Source organism: Prionailurus bengalensis, chromosome B1, assembly GCF_016509475.1.
Source record: "Prionailurus bengalensis isolate Pbe53 chromosome B1, Fcat_Pben_1.1_paternal_pri, whole genome shotgun sequence".
Lineage (NCBI taxonomy): Eukaryota > Metazoa > Chordata > Mammalia > Carnivora > Felidae > Prionailurus > Prionailurus bengalensis.
In genome coordinates, this window is record NC_057344.1 from 49925205 (window position 1) to 49941565 (window position 16361).

The window sequence follows — 16361 nt, forward strand, 5'->3', positions numbered from 1 at the left end:
ACCTCAAGAAAATTCTGCAAGGTAGGTAGGGAGGCATTAGCATCTCCGTTTTACAAATAAATGGAACCGAAGAACAGGCAGTTTACGTGCCAGCCCAAGTTCACAGACCAGAAAGGTATTAGGGCCTGGTTTGGAGACTTGGGACTCTCAGGCCAGGTGACCATAGGTAGAGTTCCCATATTTTCACTCACTACTAATCTGTGCATGCACACATTCGTTCTAAAAAGGCAAAGGCAACATATTTGGTTGACATTCCAACCAAAACTCACAGTGAGAAAGGATATCTCCTGGACATCTGGCCGTGAGCAAGAAAGGGAAGAGGGGAAGATGGGGAGAACAAGAGAAAGAAAGAATACGAACTGAGCTTGCAGGAGCAGGAGCAATGGAGTCTTGTAAGTTCCCTCTTGCGTTGGCCCCTACTCGGCAGAGAGACACAAGGAGACGGGGGAGGTATGCAGATACTGTAGCCTTCCCTGAATAAAATCCTGATCCCACAAGACTCCATATTCAGCTGGCATGGCCCAGCCATCAGATGGTTTGTTATATCCCTCTCATGCTCTGCTGGGTATGTTTGCAGCAGAGTTTCTGTTAATCTGGGAGTAATCCTACTTTAGACTTTGACAAATCAAAAATTGCTTCAGCCAAGGCACCTGGGTGGCTCAGTTGGTTGAGCGTCTGACTTTGGCTCAGGTCATGATCTCATGGTTTGTGGGCTCGAACCCCCAGTCGGGTTCTGTGCTGACAGCTGGGAGCCTGGAGCCTGCTCTTGATTCTGTGTCTCGCTCTCTCTCTGCCCTTCCCCCACTCATGCTCTGTCTCTGTCTCTCTCAAAGATAAATAAACAAAAAAAGAAATTGATTTAGCCAATGACTGCTGTCTCCTGTTCTCTTCTCCAGGGAACCAGGTCCCTCATTATTCCACAAAGATGCCCCACATTGTCTGGTCTTGCCTCACACCCTACACTAACTAGCCTCATGCACTCTATTCCTTCTCTACATCTAGCCTATCCTTCAAGGTCTGCCTTCTCCAAGAAGCTTGAGTGTCTTAACCCTCAGGGATTTCTGCCTCAGCTGGATTCCTGAAGCCATTATTATTGAGACCTCAGACTTTGCATTAAACATATGTTCTTGGACTTTTGTATTCATTCCTGGATGTAATTATTTGTGCCCTGACGGGACTGCAAACTTCCTGAGAGCAAAGCTGGAATCTTACATTTCAGTGAATCTATGGGTTCCTGCCTATAGGAGATCCATACATTTTTGTTGATAATTTTTCTGGAAAAAAGTAGGTAAAACTGGAATTAAATGTAGTAAGTTGTTAGACTTGGAGAGGAAAAAGGGGAAGAAAAGGGAGTAGGTAATCTTCCCTCTTTTGCAGCTTTCAGTGTTGTTTTAAGAGCAATGGAGAATAAGCATTTTCAGTGTTGTTCTAAGATCAACATAAAGTAAGAGAACAGAGGTGTTCCTTTCTGCTATTTTAGTGACAATGAAGATAAAAATAATACTTGTTGAATGAAAAAAAAAGGACTAGTTCTCTGGGATACAAGAATGGGCTAGTCACACCTCACCTGTAACAGTTTCAAATTTAATCCTATTACTCTGCAAAGCTTATTTATCACTGCATTTGAGGATCTTCTTTCTCCTAAGTCCCAGGGGGAAAGTTCACATGCTGAGGCAGGCTCCTCTCAAGCTCTCCTTTTTAGCCAAGGCAGGTCCCAGGGATTCACTTCCCCATACCCACCATCCCCCCCACCCTTGGTAATTGTCATTGCCTATCCAGACTGTTGGGTTCCTCTTTCCTCTAAGATTGGCTCTAGAAAGATGGTCTCCATACATCCACCCTTTCTTTCTGTCCCTGAAAACAAGTTCATAGACCCTCTTCATTTTAAGGCTTTAATTTCCATCATTGCAAGAGAAAAGATAAGATTTAAGGGGAAAACATGAGGAAGTTACATAAAGGGTATAAATCTGACAGTCTTGTACCTTGATCCACAGCATCTGATGATCTGGTTAAAATAACTGGCAATGTGTTTTATACCAACATTGGTTATAAGATAATAGAAAAATACACATTGGTCTCTGCTCCATGTTCCTGACATAGGGCTCCTCAAACCCTTATAATTTCCTGAGTGATAAGAGCACTAGAAGCATCTTTTGTTTTATTGAGGGGACTCTGGATGGGCTCCTGGATGGGGACTGGTCACCAGAAAGGCCAAGCCATGATTAGAAGCTTAGAATTTTCAGCCCCATTGACCATCCTCCAGAGAGGGGAGAGGAGCTAGAAATGGAGTTAATAATTGATTGTGCCTTGGTGCCAAAGCCTCCACAAGAATCCCAAATGGATGAAGTTGCTCTTACAAACAATGTTGTTATAAATTATCTTTACTTACGTGCAGGTCCATCTGCTGTAGCCTTTCCTCAGTCTATTCCCATGAAGAGGGAGGGAATCAGCTACCGATCTTTCTCAACTCACAATGGGGTTATGTCCCGATAAACACACCATGAATTGAAAATATTGTAAGTCAAAAATGCATTTAATACACCTAACTTACCGACCATGATAGATAGCTCAACCTAGCCTACCTTACACATGCTCAGAACTCTTACATTAGCCTACAGTTGGGCAAAATCATCAAACACACAGCCTATTTTATAATAAAGTGTGGAATAGCTTGTATAATGTATTGAATTTTTTAAAAAAGTGAGAAACAGAATGGTTGTGTGGATACAGAATGGTTGTAACTATCAGCTGTTTACCCTCGTGATTGTGTGGCCGACTGGGAGCTGTGACTCCCCGGCCTGCATCGCAAGAGAGTGTTGTACTACATACTGCCAGCCTGGGAAAAGATCAAAATCCCAAACTCAAAGTATGGTTTCTACTGAATATGAATCACCTTTCACCATTGTAAAGTTGATGGTTAATCCTAAGTCAAACCATTCAAAGCCAGGGACCATCTATCATTTAAATACATTTTTCTTGCTGGTTGAACTTACTGTTCTCTTTTCTTTTCTCTACACCCTACATGCGATACTGCTGGAACCTATGACTCCGAGGTCAAGAGCATGTGCTCTACCAACTAAGCCAGCTGGGAGCCCCTTACTGTTCTTTTTCTAGAGATATTTACCCAACAATATTTCTTTAAAATTTTTTTTTTTAATTTTCTTTTTATGTTTATTCATTTTTGAAAGAGAGAGACGGAGCACAAGCAGGGGTGGGGTGGAGAGAGAGGGACACACAGAATCTGAAGCAGGCTCCAGGCTCTGAGCTGTCAGCACAGAGTCCGACACAGGGCTCAAACTCACAAACTGTGAGACCATGACCTGAGCTGAAGCTGGACGCTCAACTGACTGAGCCACCCAGGTGCCCCTACCCAATAATATTTCTATGTCTTGTCAGCCTGTCTTTAAAAGGGAAGACATTTATATGTAAAGGCCATGCTTTACATAACAGAAGTCTTCAGGGTTCTGTTCTTGTCCCACTTCCTAGGCAATCAGTACCTACATCTTCAATTGCTGGTTTTATATCTCTTGCCCCGCTGTCCCTCCTGAGCTCTTGGCTCATAAATTCAGCTCTCTTCTGAATATGTACACTGGTACTCCTACAGGTCTCTCGCACCTAGCATGTCCTGCTGCATTTCCAGTCTCAGTGATGGGTGGTATGAGCATTAACACAACTGTCCAATCCAGATACCTAGGAGTTACCCCTTCCTTGATTGGAAGCTTTCCCCCTCCAGCCTGTAAGCCCCTGGAGGGCAGGGACTGTATCTTATTATGGTTGTATCCCTAATGCCCACCCTTGTACCTGTAAATATTTGTTGGATAAATGAATAAATATATGAATGGTTTTTCCTCTTTCATTTCAGGGCAATGGCTGAAAGCACCTTGCAGGTGGACTTAGAAGTAGAGATAGAAAATTCCTATCTTCAGACTGGATGGTCATTTTATTGGGCACAGAAGAGTGAGAATGGGGAGAGGCTATGGAGCTGAGTGACCCAAGAAAGGGTAGGACCTTATAGGAGGCTATGACCCAAGAAGGGCTATCAACCCAGGAACAAGCAGCTTGAATTGTGTATAGCAGCTTGAATATACTTCTGGGTGTCACTCCCCACTTCAATTTTGTTTTCTGGTTCTCCATTCACATTATCTGCAGAAACTTGCAAATGATCATTGACATAAACAACACCACTGGATAAAACCAGGGATCATTTAAGAGAATAGACTAGGTAAGGAGTGTCTAGATATGGAAAACAGATAGATATAGTAACCATAATGACAGCCCCTGCTGTGTGTCAATCATCCTTCTAGAAATACCAGTAAAAACAATTGCACATATCTGACTGCCTTGTGCTGTGTCATACCTTTATTATTTCATTTAATCTTCCCAAGCCTGTGATATGGTAAAGAAAGGTAAGGAAGAAAGGTAAACAATCTTCACTCCGTAGGAGACCCTATCCACCTTTCTCTTTTACAAAAATCTACACTCAACACTTTCTTATGACATCCAGTTCAAGAGTAATGTGGTAATACTATGTATAAACATGGAATATTGTATTTGAAAATAATAAAGTCAGAAGTATTTTGTTTTAGTCATATAAATACAGCTTCAACTCACTCTTAGAAATTGTCTCAGCATAGGATATGGGTTGAGCAATAAGTAAGGGTCACTGGTGGGGACAAAGGTTCAGAGGACAGAGAAGGTGGCTGAGGAGTGCTCGCCTGAGAGGGGTTTCCTTCTGGGAAGAAAGTCTTAGAGTCCTGGATGCTTAATCTCCAGAATGGAGCTGCTTCCTGGATTTTTCAATCTGAGAATTCTGTGAGATGGCTCCCTGCTGTCCTCCTGCCTGCTTAGGATCCCAGATTGCTGCTCAGAGCCGTGTGGTCACCCTTCCAGGGGGCCCGTGCTTTGGTCAACACTATGAAGAGGGTGTTCCCTTTTTGTCCTTGCTCACTCTGCTTCCGTGAGAAACAGAGGGAGGGTGTTAGGGAAAAATCATCAACAGAGTTTTAAAGAAGTCACAGGCTTGTCTTTGCTCTTGGTTTATCTTTTAAGGAACCTTGGGGTAGAGCTGTGAGCTGTGGAGGAAGACTAAGCAACCCCTAGGTAGGGTTTTGAAATTTAAATCCAAGACTATGTGATGGCACCATTCAGTCTCCCAAGTGAAGTAAGGTAGGGGTGTGTTGCAAAATGTGCATAGGCCATAAAGTTCCAATGGTTGTTTGTTAGTAATGATTGTGAACTCGGATTTCAAAACAGCCATGTCTTAGAAAATTGGCTTCTAATGTAGTTTGTGGTGAAATGCTATATTACTAAATGTTATACAACACCCAAATATATATACTACATACATATATGTATGTGTTCATTCACATATAAATGTGTGTATGTATGAATGTGTGTGTATATATATCTACATATGTGTGTGTGTGTGTATATATATTGCTACAGTCTAAATATTTAGTGAGGGGCGCCTACGTGGCTCAATCAGTTAAGTGTCTGACTTCAGCTCAGGTCATGATCTCTCAGTCCATGGGTTGGAGCCCCTCATGGGGCTCTGTGCTAACAGCTCAGAGACTGGAGCCTATTTCAGATTCTGTGTCTCCCTCTCTGCCCCTCTCTGATTGGTGCTCTGTCTCTGTCTCTCAAAAATAAACAAACATTAAAAAAATTTTTTTAAATAAAAATAAATATTTAGTAAAAGAGAAGCAGGTAGAGTCACTCTTGTTGGAAATGCCAGGGTAATTTATTATGCAAAGCATCACAAAGAAGATAACAAGACAGAACAAGAAAACTATGCTCTTTTAGAGGCAAAGGATAAATGCAAAGACTCTAAGTAGTGGTCCTTCCTAAGAGTTAATTTTGCCCCCAGGATTCTTAGCAATTAGGCCCTTTCTTCTCATAGGCATCAAAAATTAACAACAACCAATATTGTAATTAGTAAGCAGAGGAGCACAGGTAGCACAGAATTCACAGTATTGAGTTCAACACACATGCACAGTTCAGTCTGAGTGTGGAATAAAAGACCCAATGTCGCTGAGGAGGGAATACATGTATGTATGTGCAGGGGCAGACTGTACAGAGACCATGCAGGAAAAAAAATAGGTAGCTCACATTTCAGCCGCTATGGATGCAATCACTTTTCACATAGTGGAAACCATGGGGGAAAGAAAAGACAAAGAAAGCTAAAACTGAAGGCAAGTAAAAGTACAGGCGAGAAAGAGAAGCTTATTCCATGGGGGGGGGGGGGGGGGGAAGCCTGCTGCCAATGTCCCTGGGCTGCTGCCTGACCTCTCTGCAGCTTTCACCATCAGTGCTCTTTCTCTCTCTCTCTCCTGCAGCCTCAGGCAGTGACCTGGTGGGATTTTGATACTGGTAATTGCTATTACCTACACCAGCTGCTACTTACTGAATACTTATTTGAGCTAGGCACTACTAAATGCCTTATACCCCCTCTGCTAACTCTGTGAGGTTAGTGTCATTACTAACTCCGTTTTACAGATGAGGAAACAGAACCTCCCAAAGGTTAATAATTGACCCAAATCATTGAGCTACTAAAACTGGTGCCATGGGCCACCTGGCTGGCTCAGTTGGTAGAGCATGAGACTCTTGATCTCTCGGGGTCACGAGTTCAAGCCTATGTTGGGTCTGGAGCTTTTAAAAAAATAAATAAAATAGGGGCACCTGGGTGGCTCAGTCAGTTGAGTGGTTGAGAATCCAACTCCGGATTTCTGCTCCAGTAGGGTCATGATCTCACAGTTCAAGGGTTCGGGTCTGCTTAGGATTCTCTGTCTCCCTCTCTGCCCCTCCCCCCACCAAAATAAATAAACATTTAAAAAACAAATAGATAAAATTGTGGTATCAGGCATTGAACCTAGGCTGTTTGAGTCCCAAATCTATACTCTTGGTCAGCAAAGTGAAAGATAATACGGTATTTCTTTTTAAGTTTAAGTAATACTCTACACCCAACATGGGGCTTGAACTCATGATCTGGATATCAAGAGTCTCATGTTCTTCCAACTGAGCCAGCCAGGTGCCCCGCAAGATAAGATGGTATTTAATGAGAGAGAACACAAACAAGTATTGAATACCTAAGATACACTTGGCATTTAGTCCGGACAATAATCCTACAAGGGAGGAATCATTATTCCCATTTTACAGATGAAGAAATAGAGGCTCAGAAAGGTTTGATCACTCACTTATCCAAAATTGTGCCATTTGGTAAAAGAACTCTGGTCTCTCTGACCACAAAGCCCATATTCTTTCTTACTCTGTATTCCAAATGGAACTCTCATGAGTTTCACTGATTGAGCTAAATAATTAAAGATCTCTCCTGTTGAGATTTCTAATTCTGCCCATCCAAACCAAATAAACAAACACCTGGGGAAGTCATCAGACTTTGAAAGAAGTCTATTAAAGACTGCCTGTAAGGAAACCACTGCATAGGTTTGTTTCGTAAATACTTCTGTTACAGTTAATTGTATTTTCTGAAGTTCAAAGAAAAGGATAGGAGAGAGAAACCAGTTTCCATTGGTTTATAATCAGAACTCACCAGTGTGATTGATTCTTTCTGGTATTCTATGCAAAGTCACTTTAGTCACAGCTGTGTCCCTCCGGCATCAGAAGAAAGCAGGGAATAAATGTGCAGGGGACTGTGGGGTTCTGCAGCTCCAGGCTTTAGTTAGACAGGAATGGACTTTAAAGATGTTGGGATCCAAACTCTCATTTTATAAATGGGAAAATGAAAACTCAAAGGTTGAGTGACTGCTAGTTAATTGTAGAGCAGAGGCCAGAAAACTGGCTTTCCTGATTCTTTTTTTTTTTTTTTTTTTTTTTTTTTAATTTTTTTTTTTCAACGTTTATTTATTTTTGGGACAGAAAGAGACAGAGCATGAACGGGGGAGGGGCAGAGAGAGAGGGAGACACAGAATCGGAAACAGGCTCCAGGCTCTGAGCCATCAGCCCAGAGCCTGACGCGGGGCTCGAACTCACGGACCGTGAGATCGTGACCTGGCTGAAGTCGGAGTGGCTTTCCTGATTCTTAAGCCATTGTTCTTTCACGACAAGAATCAGCTATCACTTTGGAGTATATTCTTTTTTCCTCCTCTTCTGATTCAGAGAGGGGATGAAAAAAAGGTGACAAAGCCTACAGAAGCATTTAAAAGATCAGGACACTAAAAACCAAGTTAGCTTGGAAATCGTTGGAAGGTAACTGCAGAAGCTTGAATTAGCAGAGTACAGAAAAAGATAAGGTCTTATCTAAAGCAATTAGAGTAAGCAGGCAATTAAAGGCTTTTTTGTTACTAGCATTTAGGTGAATGGTCTGAAACAGCAAACTTTTTGAAATCCGTGGTCAGATCAGAACCTAGAAAGTGAGGACTTCTCTGATCGCCAGGAAAAAGCAGTGTGAGCTAAAAGGTACTTAATGTTTTTAAACTTAACTTGGTAGGAAAAAGAAAAAGAAAAATGACATGAAACAAGATGTCAGCTGGGGTCCTCTGAGTCTACCTCCAGGTCCCAGGAAGTCCAAAGACCACCCTTCAGTTTTTGTGAATTGTCCCAGGAGGTTTTGTTTTTCCTGTCTTCGAGACTTCTGAGATCTTGCTTCCATGTGTAAATTGAGAATTTACTGTAGAGATGGAAGGCGGGGTTTACATCTCAGTAACAGCAAATAAATTCAGATCTGAATGGGTCCTGGCCTCACTTCCCGACCTGTCTCAGCACCTGGCTGGCTCTTTCTCCACCACTTCTCTCCCTCCTCCCAAGCTGGAAGAGAAACAACAAACTTCCTCTAATCTCCGGCAGAGCAGGTTTCCCTTTCTCTGGAGACCAGGTGTCTGTAACATCCAAGCCCTCAAGGTGGCATCCCTCCCCACAAGCTCATCAAAGCTTTCCCCCAAGGAGACAGCTCCCTCTTTCCCCTTCCTGAACAGGCATTGTAGGTCTGGCTGTTAAGATTTGGAGAAAAAAAAAAAAAAAAAAAAGAAATTCCCATGTCTTTATACAAGATGGAAAATTTTCTTAAGATAGTACTTGCTGGGGTCCCTGGGTGGCTCAGGCAGTTGGGTGACTCTTGATTTGGCTCAGGTCATGATCTCATAGTTCTTGGGTTTGAGCCCCGTGTTAAGTCCCATGTCTGGCTCTGTGCTGAAGGCTCTAAACCCATTTGGGATTCCCTCTCTCTGCCTTTCCCCTGCTTGCTCCCATGCACACGCGCACGCTCGCGCTCTCTCTCACTCTCAAAATAAATAAATAAACTTTTTTTTTTTAATTTTTTTTTTCAACGTTTATTTATTTTTGGGACAGAGAGAGACAGAGCATGAACGGGGGAGGGGCAGAGAGAGAGGGAGACACAGAATCAGAAACAGGCTCCAGGCTCTGAGCCATCAGCCCAGAGCCCGACGCGGGGCTCGAACTCACGGACCGCAAGATCGTGACCTGGCTGAAGTCGGACGCTTAACCGACTGCGCCACCCAGGCGCCCCTCAAAATAAATAAATAAACTTAAAAAAATTTTTTTTAAAAAGATAGTACTTGCTGTACTGTGGCGTTTATATATTTAAATTGCTTTGTTCTTTATGAAATTTTAATAACTAAGAGCAACGGACATTTCTTTATATAATTTTAATAAACAATATTCAAAATTATAAAGCATTAGTGATCAGACCTAGGCTTTATTCCCATCTTCTATCAATGATTCACACCAGAAGGGGTTAAATGAAGCAGCTGTAAAGAGGCAGCTTTAGAATTGAAAGCCATACGTGGAAATCAGGTACCCTTTAAATGGGCAGGTTTTGAAAACTCAAGTCTAATAAATAATACAAAACATCACAAGTTCACAGTAATACATGTGGATTTGAAACTGTTTCCCTAAGCAGGTTTCTCTTTTTGGAGACATTTTTCATATTTGAAAACTATAAATCGTGACAGACAAAAAGTGAAGAAGACGGGTCTCAGCCTCATGGCCACGGTCCTGGAGAGATGACTTAAGGAATATTTTCTGTATTCTCTTATACTCCCAAACTTTGTTCTGTTTCAACCCTTCCATTCCACAAAGCTCTACCTTTTCCAAGTATCCAAGTATTTTCTGCTTACAGGGGCAAGAAAGACTCAGTGTTCAGGTGTCAGGTACCTGCTGGGCAGAGCTTTGTGGGCCTGTCCTTCTCATCCTGGCCTAATAATATGTTCCCGAGTTCTGCCTGCTCCCGTTTCTCTAGTTCCTCCTGAAATCTTCCTACATACACCTATCTTAATGATGTGAGACCTTTCTATCAAATGAACACAGGGTTCCCTCTGCTGCAATTGCATGGGGCTTTGTCCACCACCCTCTCCATAGTGGCAATTCTCAGAGTTTTCCTTGCTTCTCTCCTTCTGTACCCTAATTTAATTTCTTCAAAACCCATTTCCTCTTCTCTATGGTCCCACATCCAGCATTTCCAAAATTTGCACAATCGCCTTGCATCACTTAGGAGGTTGCTTATTTCCTCTGAGCTACGTGGCCCACTGAGAGAGCAAACTGCCACTGCCTGGAGAGGGGGAAACCTTAGCCACACGCAGCCTCGTGGCCCAAACGGCCAGATCAGACTGAGAAAAAGATCCTAGCACACTTTTGGAGGGTTTAATTGTGCTTTCTGCTCCTTATCAAAAGTACGAAGCATAAATAGTGATTATAATTAGTACATTTACATAAACAACACAAGTAGATCACTACCATTGCACACTTCATTTTATTAATAGCTTCGTTGTTCTCCATCATTGTTTAATTTGCCCTGGTTTCCCTTCCAGCTTTAATTAGCACAACTTTTAAAGTTTATAAATATAATGAATTTTTTAACTTAAGCAAGCCCCTCTAGTGTGTGACAGATGGTTAATGTCAAAAGCCCATGGGGAAGGCTTCTGTTTAGCCTTTGATTTTGTTTTGTTTTTTAGGCCAGAGAAATGTTTGACTGTGCTGATAATTTGTAAGCATACATCAACCATCAACTTTTATGTGCTTTAAATTCCTGGCTCTCCCCTGGATTTCTCTTCTACTCCTGGCCCAGAAGGGGCCGGGAAACCAGGCAGAAGCATGCCTAAATGGCCTATGTGATAAGCCTCATAAAGTTATTTTTCTCAATTAATGGTTTTCATTGACAATTTTACTGCTCTGCTTTCAGCTTCCTCATTCCCTTGGGCATCTGTACATATGTCTGTGATAAGCCTCATCCAGTCCAACAAAATTGGCCCCTCAGAATACAGACTGCCCTATTTTTAAAAAAGCTCATTTTATAAAAGCTCTCTCTTTTTTTTTTGAAACATAACACTTGAAAATACATTTAAACAGAAAGTAATAGAGCTTTAAAAGAGAGCTATAAAAGTGATTTATTCACGAGTACATACTTATTCCTCTCCCAACTGACATCCACTTTACATTAATTTTCCTTGCGTGTGTATCCTCAGCTTTTTTTCCCTAAATCTTTACTGCTAAAATGAACTTTTTATTCCATCCTTATTCTCTTCTACTTTGCTCCAAAGACTCATACGGGCTGAGAGAGATCCACTGGGGGTACAGAACCACAATTTGGGAAACTCTGCTCTGAAATAATAATGTTCCCTAATCACAATCACTGACTTTATTAGGTAGTCAATTAGCTATTTTTTAACTGGGGAAAGAAAAATTCCTAATTCATTTTTTCTGAAGTTACTTCAAATGCACTTTTATAATCATGCCCCACTGGGAGCAGGAAAGCATACCTTTTTCTTAGGTCAGTGGAACCTTCACTCTATAAGGAAATAATCTATAGAGACCCCCCACCCCCAACAGACTCACAGCAGAAGAAAGAACCAATGATAATTGTGCTCCCTTTATATTGTATACTTTCAAAGCAGATTCATCCATTTCACTTCATCCAGTCTGTTTTTTATTTTTTATTTTTTTAGCAGATAAGAAAATAGAGGTGTAGAGTCTCATGGTAATAAAAGCTACAGGGGTGCCTGGGTGGCTCAGTTGGTTAAGCGTCCAACTTTGGCTCAGGTCATGATTGTGGGTTCAAGCCCTGTGTTGGGCTGGTGCTGACAGCTCGGAACCTGGAGCCTGCTCTTGATTCTATGTCTCTCTGTTTCTTTCCCTCTCTCTCTCTCTCTCTCAAAAATAAACACTTAAAAAATTAAAAATAAATAAATAAATAAAAGGTACAGCACAGGGATTATAGGCACTGATATTATGATAGCGTTGTGTGGTGTCATCAGATGGTAGCTACAACTTGTGGTGAGCAAAGCTTAACATATAGAGATGTTAAATCACTCCTTTATACACCTGAAATTAATGCAGCATTGTATGTCAACTATACTCAAAAAACTTTTTTTAAATAGAACCTAAGAGAAATTAAATAAAAGATGTCTTTAAGGTCACACAGCTTGTCAGAGACCAGAATTTAAACCACCACTTGATGATTCTGATTAAAAAAAACAAATTTAGTTTCACAAATAGGATTCAAGATCCAGCAATCTTCACAAATGTTATGTTGGGGAAGCTTTTGTAAGCAATACTTACCAGTGACTGTGCTTTCCTTAGTTTAGATCTATCCTGCAATTTATTTTTCTTATCATGTGACTGTCGGCTGAAATCTGGGTTCATTTCATGTCTTTTCCTCCTTCTGTAAATTAGAAATCATTGGAAAATTACAAACAATCATTTTAAATTTGCATGGCTATTTGTCTGTTTGATTTTGTTGTTCCTATGATTTAAATGATTGTTTTCACTCAAGTGGAAATGGGCCAAATGTAGATCATAAGAGAACTGGTTGAATAAACTCTGATGCATCCACACAATGGAGTACCATGAGCTATAAAAAGTAAGGCAGGGTAATTCTACATACAACTGTGGAGTGATCACCAGGATATATTGTTACATGAAAAAAGAAAGGTGGGGGTGCGTGGGTGGATCAGTTGGTTAAGCTTCTGACTTAGGTCAGGTCATGATCTTGTAGTTCATGGGTTTGAGCCCTATGTCAGGCTCTGTGCTGACAGCTCAGCGCCTGGAGTCTGCTTTGGATTCTGTGTGTGTCTCTCTCTGCCCCTCCCCTGCTCACACTCTGTCTCTCTCTCTCTCAAAAATAAATAAACATTAAAAATGTTAAAAAAAAAAAAAAAAAGAAAGGTGAATAAAGTGGTATGTTTATTTCAAAAATGCCTGTGTGTATTTGCTTAAATTTTTTTAAATGGAAGGACGACACCATAACATCTTGAAAAATGGTTACCTATAAGTAGGATCCCTATGTGATCCAATCAAGAACAAAGAACAGGGGGCGCCTGGGTGGCGCAGTTGGTTAAGCGTCCGACTTCAGCCAGGTCACGATCTCGCGGTCCGTGAGTTCGAGCCCCGCGTCGGGCTCTGGGCTGATGGCTTGGAGCCTGGAGCCTGTTTCCGATTCTGTGTCTCCCTCTCTCTCTGCCCCTCCCCCGTTCATGCTCTGTCTCTCTCTGTCCCAAAAATAAATAAAAACGTTAAAAAAAAAAAAATTTATAAAAAAAAAAAAAAAAAGAACAAAGAACAGTATGGAGGGGTAGGAACAGAAGCTAGACTTCTCCAAATATACTTTGTTTTATATATTTGACTTTGGAACCATCTCAATTTTTCTCAAAATTATAAAATAAAACAAAGGAAGAAAATCCCTAAAATCTAAGAACAAATAAAAGAAACAACCTTGTCTATGGAGTTAGTGGCATTATTACACATGGAGGAATTAGTTCATGGGACTTTAACACAGTAATTTGTCCGCATATTCTTTGTAGTATTCTACTAAGAACTAAGGACAAAAATACAGGCAAAGAAATCTTAAACTGTTTTTTAGTAATCCTATTGTTTGTATTAATATTAGTATTGGTTTTCTAAAACTATCATATATATTAGGATAAAGTAGGGATCAGCAAACTGCAGCCCAGAGGTGAACTCTGGCCCAATGCCTATTTTTGTAAATAAAGTTATATGGGGACATAGTCATGCTTATATTTTTTTTGCATCTTGTCTTTGACTGTTTTCAGACTACAATGGCAAAGTCGAACAGTTGTGACAGAGATATATCCTGTGAAGCGTTTATTCTCTGGCACTTTCCAAAAAAGTCTGCCTGAAGTAATGGATCTAAGCAATGATCCTCAATAGCCACTAACATCACAAAAAAAGAGACAACCGGAGATTTGCACCTCATGATGGAAGTACATGATCCTATCTCCTCAAGCCTCTAGCTCTGACCACCAGTATGGCCAAGTACAGGAGACAGAGGGACATGCCAAGCTGCATGTTGGGAGTACAATCAGAAAAATCAGAATGTGAGAAGCTCTACAGAATAAATAGCCTGATTTCTATAACAAACAAATTGCAAGGGGAGAAAAAAAGGACAGAGGATAAGCCTATAGATCCAAAAAAAGAAAAAAGCAAAAAAAAGATTTAAGTGACACATGGACTAAGTACAATATGCAAACCTTATATGGAAGCTGATTAAACAAACCAACTGTTTAAAAACACCTTTTATGAGACAAAGATACCTCAAAACTGGCTTGATATTTGATTTATTATGAAATCATCCATGGATTTAGATGTGATATGAAATACCACAATTTCAACATATATTGAAATATATATGAATGAAATAATACAACCTTTAGATTTGTCTTCAAAGTAACCTGGGGAAAGGGAAGAAGGGGTGAGGGATAAAGGAAACCAGATTGGTCATGAGTTCAAAACTGTTAATGCTAGCTGATGGTTACAAGTGGTTGTATTTTGATATCTGAATATCCAGTATAAAAATTTTTATTTACAAAGTCCAGCTTTGCTCAAATATTTCTTGTTGCTTAGTTTTCAAAAATGTTCCCCAACTTTTAATTAAGAACTTTTGAATATAAAGAACATTTGAAAGAATAGCACACTGATTACCCATATACTCTCCAACTAGATTCAACAATTACTAACATTTTGATATTTTTGCTTTATCCCTCTCTATATATAGATACATATATATAGATACACACATCATGTATATATGTATGTGTGTATATATATGTATGTATGCATTTTTCCCATACTGTAAGAAAATAAATTACAGACACTTCACCCCTAAATACTTCAGTACTCATCTCCTCAGAGAGTATTTGCCTACCTAACCACATTAGTGTCATCATACTTTGGAAAATGAATGGTAATTCTTTAATATCATTTAATATTCAATTCATATTCAAATTTCTGCAATTGTTCCAAGAATGTCTTCTATAATCTTTTTTTTTTAATGTTTATTTATTTTTGAGAGAGAGAGACACAGAGTGAGCAGGGGAGGAGGAGAGAGAGGGAGACCCAGAATCTGAAGCAGGTTCCAGGCTCTGAGCTGTCAGCACAGAGCCTGATGCGGGGCTTGAACTCACAAACTGTGAGATCATGACCTGAACTGAAGTCGGATGCTTAACCGACTGAGCCACCCAGGCACCCCAGTCTTTTTTTTTTTTTTAATCAGAATCCTATATAGATTCAAACTGCATTTGGTTGTTATGTTTCTTATGTCTAGAACATTTTTCCCACTTCCTTTTTTTCCTCATGGCACTGACTTTTTGAAGAGTCCAAGAATCGTGTCTGTCTTGGTGAATGTAGCACATGCACTTAAAAAAGGGTGTTCATGGAATTGTCTATTTATCTCTTTAGATCCATCAATTTTTCTCTTAACTACTTTGAGCCTTGTAATTAAGTAGATATGCATTTGTAACAGTTATATCTTCCTCTTTAGTTAACCCCTGTATCATTATGAAATGTCCCTCTTTATCTTTGGTAATATTCTTTGTCCTGATGGCTCTTTTATTTGATATTAGTGGTCATCCTAGCCTTCTTATGCTTACTCTTTGCATGGTACATCTCTTTCCATCACTTCACTTTTAAACCTATCTGTGTCTTTGTATTTAAGGTGTGTCTCTTGTAAAAAGTATATGGTCAGTTCTTGCCTTTTTACCCATTCTATAATCTCTGCCTTTTAATTGGGTGTTCAGTGCATTAACACTTAATGTGATTATTGCCTTTCATAAATGGTATCTGAGTTTCACAGAAAACTCAGGACATTATCAGTTTATCTCATGTTAATGTACCATTCATATGGCTGGGTATCTAAGTTTGTCTCTCTCCTATTTACCACCATAGTCCAGTATAAGGGCCACACACAAACTCTTAAATACTATATTCAGGAATACATTGATCAATACATAGTCAATACATTCACAATGATTCAAAATTCAAGAGTTCAAAAGGATGTACAGTGAAATTTTTTCCATCTAGTCTTGTTTCCAACTTACAGTTCTCCTTGAAGGCAAACAATATAGTATCAGTTTCTTGTGTATATTCCAAAGATACTTTAT

General features: G+C 40.2%; 1 protein-coding gene across 2 annotated transcripts in view; it reads right to left on the reverse strand.

The window, feature by feature from the left end:
• The window catches only part of FBXO16 (F-box protein 16), a 55197-nt gene that overhangs the window by 1180 nt on the left and 37656 nt on the right, over positions 1–16361 (reverse strand). Inside the window, exons 7-8 of one of the 2 annotated variants that reach the window (XM_043564973.1) lie at positions 12526–12628; positions 270–295 (exon numbers count right to left, since the gene is read on the reverse strand). In XM_043564973.1, the coding sequence (XP_043420908.1) occupies positions 270–295; positions 12526–12628 (129 nt within the window). The remainder of the gene's footprint in view (positions 1–269; positions 296–12525; positions 12629–16361) is intronic. The other variant, XM_043564964.1, reaches the window with a different exon arrangement.